The 7,049-nt window shown below is 40.3% G+C and overlaps 1 protein-coding gene across 1 annotated transcript; it reads left to right on the plus strand.

Moving 5' to 3' along the window:
- The first annotated feature begins 1,274 nt into the window (after positions 1 to 1,274).
- Positions 1,275 to 6,811, plus strand: tamm41 (TAM41 mitochondrial translocator assembly and maintenance homolog). The gene is made up of 8 exons (XM_076110859.1): positions 1,275 to 1,646; positions 2,099 to 2,281; positions 2,595 to 2,687; positions 2,975 to 3,125; positions 3,641 to 3,786; positions 4,969 to 5,134; positions 5,529 to 5,591; positions 5,899 to 6,811. The coding sequence occupies exons 1-8, from the start codon at positions 1,509 to 1,511 to the stop codon at positions 5,988 to 5,990; spliced, it is 1,032 nt and encodes a 343-aa protein (XP_075966974.1). The 5' UTR covers positions 1,275 to 1,508; the 3' UTR covers positions 5,991 to 6,811.
- Positions 6,812 to 7,049: the final 238 nt, after the last annotated feature.

Consider the following 7,049-nt stretch of genomic DNA (forward strand, 5'->3'; position numbering starts at 1 on the left):
ACAGGAACATGATGTAGTATAGAATTAGTTTTTATTCCTAATGGTGCTTCACTTTCCCTGAATTAAGGCACTTTCACAGAATGAGTGAGCCTGTTAGTCAGGATTCAGTGACCTTATCAATATTCATTGGGCTGAGAGGATGGTTTACATAAATTACTAGGAAGATAGTATTTGTCCAACCCTTGACAATCCCATAATGAGCTCCAGACATATCGCTGATCGTCATCACTCTAAATTCAATATTAATTAATTCCAATAGATGTGAGCTTTGGGCCCATAAGACCAGAGAGAAGAATGATGATGGCCTCAGAAGCTGTTTGGATTTGACTGATGCAGTACTTATCACAGTCAAGATTAATTCTACGTTTCACAGATGCGCTTGGTGTCTTTTGATTTCAAGTTGGTTTAAATGCAGTATATGCTGTCATTTGTTTTCTCAGTTTGTATTTATTATCTCCAAGAGTTCAAGCCCCAAACTCCACTGCCAAATATAAAAGTTTGGATCCCATCAGGAGCAATCAGTATTATCATGTCAGGATCATTCAATTCTCATAGATTTTTTTTACATGTGTAATGTAATACAAAATTCAAACACCACGGAAAATGAAACTTGAGAATAGAGAAAACTAATCTAATTAAATGACCTTTCCTGGTATATACTGTGTCAATTATATTCTTTCTCAAATACAAAACAAAGAAAAAGGGACTTTTATGATTGTTCAGTTTACCACTTCACATGCAGAGCTATGCTTTGTGAAAGGAACTTCAGACACTAGCGCTTATTTAAACATAAGCTTATCATATCAGTCTCTCAAAATTATATAATTAACTTCAGAAAGATAAATACATTAAGATGGGAAAAAATATTTTTCAGAATGAAGGAAATGTACAGGGCTTTAAATTACTTTGTGTAATACATTTTTTTAAATTATTTCCATTTTCACTGTACACAACTATCCATACAAATCATCTTTAGCATATTGACCCTTAACAGCTGACACTAGCTGAACTTGGTCGAAAACCCCCTCTGCTGGCTAACTTTAGAGCTACTTAAATATACTAAAACACTGCCATGTGTTGCCCGGTTTACATTTTACGACTGTATGAAATCATAGACGAAGCTACGTCCAAAATAACTCACAGAATAGTCGTTATTTTGGCTGTTTAACGACAAGTTTAACGTCTCTTTTTTCTTACCTTCCATTTCTGACTCCATTTCCCATGAGCCTCTAGCCCGCAGCGCACTCCGTGACGCACATTTTAATCGACTGTCAAGTGCAGAGCGACCCAAACTGACCTGGTGGACGCATTTAAACGCAAAAAACTCTCAATTTTAGTGCTTTTCCGTGGCAGTTGTGGCATTTAGTGGCGCAGAGCCTCTCAGTCTGAAATGTGTCTTTCACTTTATGCTGCAGAAACGTCGCTTTACACATTGTTTATTCCGATATTTCGCTTATAAACCAGCTCGTGTTGCTGCTGGAAAGCTATCCTAGCTAACTTATTTCAAAATGACTCTTCCAGTTTTGCACAGCACCGGCGTGCTGTACAGGCGGACTTTATCACAGTTTCCTCAGGACATCAGTCTAGCTTTTGCCTATGGCTCTGGCGTTTTTAAACAACACGGGACCCACCAAGGTCAAATGGAGGTACGTGGACCTGCTAGTTTACAAACTCTGCTCGTGACAAACGTGCACTGTAAACTAACTCTAACGTTACTACATCGGCACAGTGACATTGTTGGTTGTCAAGTATCAGAATAACGGTCCCAAAGTATCTGTCACAAAAATGTAACGTGAAATAATCCAAATGTTTTCAGTGCCATCAGCTGTGCTCCTCTGTTATGTATTACGTCAGACAAAACTCTTCACAAGAGTGTAACTATAAGACAATAATATTTTGTGATGTAATTTTGAATTACAATTTCCTCAGTTTCAATAATTTGGACAACATAACTCACAATATCGTCACTTCACAATAAGAACCTAATAGAAGTTGATAAACAACAGTGTTGAATATTAGAATGTGAAGCTGTATCCTGTCTCATTGGATAAGAAAGTGTAATGTTCTTGTGTTTTGTTTACCTTTTTGTCGTATACAGAAGAACATGCTGGACTTTGTGTTTGCGGTGGACGACCCGGTGACGTGGCACACCATGAATCTGCTGCAGAATCGCAAACACTACTCCATCCTCAAGCTGCTGGGCCCCACTGCGATCAGCTCCGTACAAAGTGAACACGGGGCCTCTGTATACTACAACACACTGGTGCCTGTGGATGGAAAGGTACTTACATTTACACTCAAGTCTCCTCGTGTTTTTCTCAGGCAGTCATAGTTTCTCACGCTGTATTTGCTTCTCACGTTCATTTTTATTAATTGTCAGATTTTAGTGTTTGTTTCGAACAATACTATCATTATTAGCAGACGTAATGTACCGATAGCTGCTGAGTTTGAGGCTGGACAGACATTGTCTTAACATCATAAAAGGTTTGGGTAGCGGTAATTCACTACATCTCTGGCTAAGATTATTTCATTGTTTTTGTCTGACTACACTTGATTAACTACATACTTTAATGACCTTCTCCTATTCTTCTCAGATAATCAAATATGGTGTGATCAGTACAGAGTCTCTCATAGATGACCTGATGCACTGGAAGACCATGTATGTTGCTGGACGCCTTCACAAACCAGTAAGTCTCATGAATAACTGTTTTGGATCAATCAGAAAAAACTGAGCTGATTATTTTATTGTACAAAATTGTTTGGACACTAAACTATTGGACACACTCTCCATTCCAAAGTTATTTAAGATAGGTTGAAACAGTGGAATGCATTATTTATTTTTCTAAAAGACTACAGGACAGTCTTGTTGCACAATCTTGGGACTTTAAAAATGGACTACCTAGTCAGTTTAATCTTCAGGTTGCACAAATGTACACATTCATGCTTGTGTGTGTTCATGCGTGTTCCCACGCAGGTGAAGATGCTGCTGCAGAATGAGAACAGAAAGCTCCGAGCTGCTCTGGTGGCCAACCTGAAGAGTGCTGTGACGGCCTCCTTCCTCATGTTGCCGGAGAGCTTCACCGAGGAAGACCTCTTCCTGCAGATAGCTGGTCTTTCTTATGCCGGTAACTCACCCACACAACTCTAAAAGCCAGATGAAGAATAAACACGTACACGTATATAAGGTGCACGCATGCTTGGACACAAATGTACTGAATCAGTTGTAGTAATTGCACCGAGATGAGTTGTAGGTTTAGATATGAAAATAATTCCCCTTTTTCTCCTAATTACACACACTGAATTCATGTTAAACCCAACAAATGTTTTCCTGCTAACAATGTGCTATTAAACAAGGGGAGTGTTGCTATGTAGGTTCCCTACAGAAGCAGATGGTCATGAATAATGTGCTAATGAGTGTTGTATCACATTTTGCACTGGGAACTGAACACCAGAAGGAGTTTAATATCTCGGTGTGTAATACTGAGTCCTATTTATATCCTTGTGCTACTGCAACACCTGGATTTTCCTCTCTTGGGATCAATAAAAGCGTGAATCATCTCATCTTACTACAGCAAAGATGAAAAACTGTAAAGCAAATATAATACGCTTCAGGGAAAACATTGCGTCTGTGCCTCTTCAGGGGATTTTCGAATGGTGATCGGAGAAGATAAATCTAAGGTGGCCAATCTCGTCAAGGACAACATTCAGCACTTCCGGATTCTGTACAGCAACCTCCTGCGGGACTGCCCTCAAGTGGTCTACAAACCTCAACACGGGAAGCTGGAGGTACACACGCGGCACACTTAAATGCTCCAAACACGACACACTTGTATTGTCTTACTTGATGTGTGAGCAACACTAGAGCGCACTGTGTGCTGTATATACAGTTTTTCCTTGTCACTCATGTGTCATTTACCTGTGTGTCTCAAAAAATCCATGGGTATCAATGTGAGAAATCGCTCTTGATGTTTCATTCCTCTTAAGCAAAGTTTGTGGATCTACAAGGCGTCTGCGGTATAAAGGTGTACTCTACTTCTGCCTTGGCCAAATACATCTGTAATTCTGAATGTAATACCTTGAAGCTCTTTCATGAAAACGGTGACAGAAATGTAAAAAAAAAAAACTTACCGATTACCATAACTGCCTTAAAATGCGTGTCTTGTACTGCCTTTGAAAAAAGATGTTCCATGTGTCGTGCCTTGTCAGTGAAACTGGCAAACACATGTTTAAAGTAACAGGAGCACAGCTTTGGCCTGATGAGCACACAGTGTGCTCACAGCCTTGGTAGTAAACCTTAGATGGGGTGTGACTGACCTGGCACTGTTACCTCCTTTAATACATTATCGACTACCTCAACATGTGTCTCTGTTTGCATATTTAATGGTTTAATATATAATCCTCTTTCATGTTTACTGTGGTAAGGTTGTTCATCTTCTTTTTGTATTATTACTACTATTAAATGTCTCCACCACTTCCTGTTATTATACCAAGGAAACACTCGTCACACCATCCTGGAATAACAGGAATAAGTGATTCGGAGGGTTTTTATGTGTGTGAGTGACACACTTTGCAGTGAACAGTGCTTTGGGGGAATTATGCGCCGTTAGTGTTGCATATGGGAAATACACTTGCGCCCTTGTACGTCGTTAGACTGTGCGGTAGAAGTCCCACATGCACGAACCAGCTCCTTCGTACAGCGACAAGAAGTTTCCAACTTAGTCGTTGCGAGGCTGTAATTAGTGTTTTTAAATGTTGACTGTTTAAAGTCAATATAGTTTCACCCACTCCAATACTTTCTTCTACACATCATAGTTGTATTATCTTGAGATAGATTTATACAGGCTCCTAACAACAATGCACTCTGTTTATTGGACTACATTAGTGTCACATGAGACCTGTGGATGCGATAGTGCTGCTCAGCCCACTCTAGGCATCGCTGTTCATTTATTCTCCTTTGTGCGCCTGCAGGTGGACAAAAGCCCCGAGGGCCAGTTCATCCAGCTGATGGCGTTGCCCCGGACCCTCCAGCAGAGGATCACAAAGCTGGTCGATCCTCCGGGGAAAAACCGAGACGTGGAGGAGATTCTGCTGCAGGTCGCTCAGGACCCAGACTGTGGAGCTGTCGTTCAACAAGGTTCGGACTGACGGGCGGGTTCAGTGATGTAGAACAGGAGGACAGGAAAAGTCATCACTCTCATTAAAATTCATTCATTAAAATTCACTCGGTGCGATCTGAAATAAAGAGCACGTTGGTTTTACAGATCACGGCTGACGTTGTGTAGGGTGAATAATAATGATGGTAGAATTATGCAGCAAATGAGTAAAGTTAGGAATAAATTATACCATATTGTCAAAAGACGACCCATCGGTTCATCAAAATCAAACATGTAGCACAGCTAGTAAATGGCAATTATTTATTTTTTTGTGATTGTGTCCACAAGTAGCATATCACAAAATCATATTTCAGAGTGATGAGATGTTAGCTGTTGTATAATTGCATGTTTGCGCATGTTTTTGTTCCTCCTCAGGTATTTCATCTATTGTGAAATCCTCCAGTATAACACAGAGTATCAAAGGCATTGCTACAGCAGGTGGGCACTCTTTGTTTCTTCATTGTATATTTGGGGAAAAATCCTACATTCTTCACTGTCAGGTTTTGTTAGTAAATGCTGATTTGGCGCTCATACGTTATCCTGTTTTTGCCAAGAGGTACAGAGGAAGATTGATACCACTCTCTGTATGGTAACTGCACGGCCAATTAACTTATTTCATGGCCTGTACGCGTTGTGCGTGTCTTTGGATAAACTAGTTCTTAAACCTTCCACTGTGTATTAACTACTGTTTGAGTGCAGAAATAATGTTCTTCTAATATTCAGTTAACTGTTTCTTCCTCCCCAGGCTTGTGGAAGACGGTGTCGTACAGCTCCAAGAAGCTGAGGAAGATGTGGAAGGGTTGGAGGAGGAAGCCGTCTGTCTCTCAGATGTCCTGATCCTGTCGGTTTACCAGGAATCCGTCTTTCTCTAGAAACTGTCAGCCAGACAACAGACATCCATCCTTTGATTTTTACCCTGACACACTGTGGCTGGACGAATCACGCACTCCCCTCCTGGTTGAATCACTGAGCAGGCGTAGGTCTGTGTTTGAATAGTGTAGAACCGTCTGTACAACTGCCCTTTGTCATGCGATTCATAAAAGTTGTAGAGAAAGGGTGACATTTCACGAGCCTGACTAAATTACGGCTGACATTTAATGGTACTACAGACTGGACCTTTCTGCATAATGACTACAGTGACTGGCTGGGGAACTGGCTATCGCTCTAGAGCCACGGCACTGGATCGGTGTGAGCACAGCATGCAGGAAGGTTCACAAGTATAGAAAAGACTTTGGTGTCTTCTGTCATCTTTTGACCGCGAGTGTGCATTTTCCATGTGAACGGTCAGATGACGGGCATGGAGATTGACAATGATATTTCTGAGAGAGCCCTTTATTGAACTCACAGATGTGGACTGGTGTTGCATGTTTTACACACACACACACACACACACACACACTTCTTATCCCCTTTTGAATGTCCCCAAGATCTCCAATCTTTGTTCTCTTGACATTTTACCAGCAGTTTTGATGTTTGTACTATAATTATGACAGTGTTCATGAAATAAAAGATAGGCTCACATTTATTTTATGATAAAAATGTTGCTCATTATGAACAGTGCACCTGTTGTAAGCAGGTAAACTGTAATTGATTCTTGCTGTAATGTTATTTACTTACAAGGGTGGGTTGGGATTGATAAACATTTGAATACAACAGCATCCATGATGACTTTGTTTTCAGTTGTATGATTTTCTTTTCATATAGTTGAAGTCACATTACTCGATTTTTTTTTTCTTTGCTGATTGTTATACCAGAGGAGACTGTTTGTGTCACTATTGGGCCTTTTAATTCAGATTGCCTGGCTTTACTAACTGAACCGACTTTATTCATAAGATATGACACCTCAGCTTTTTTACAAAATGTAACTACATCTATTATCACACATATTAGATTATC

Source organism: Anarhichas minor, unplaced genomic scaffold, assembly GCF_050575085.1.
Source record: "Anarhichas minor isolate MPS153535 unplaced genomic scaffold, ASM5057508v1 ptg000043l, whole genome shotgun sequence".
Classification (NCBI taxonomy): Eukaryota; Metazoa; Chordata; class Actinopteri; order Perciformes; family Anarhichadidae; genus Anarhichas; species Anarhichas minor.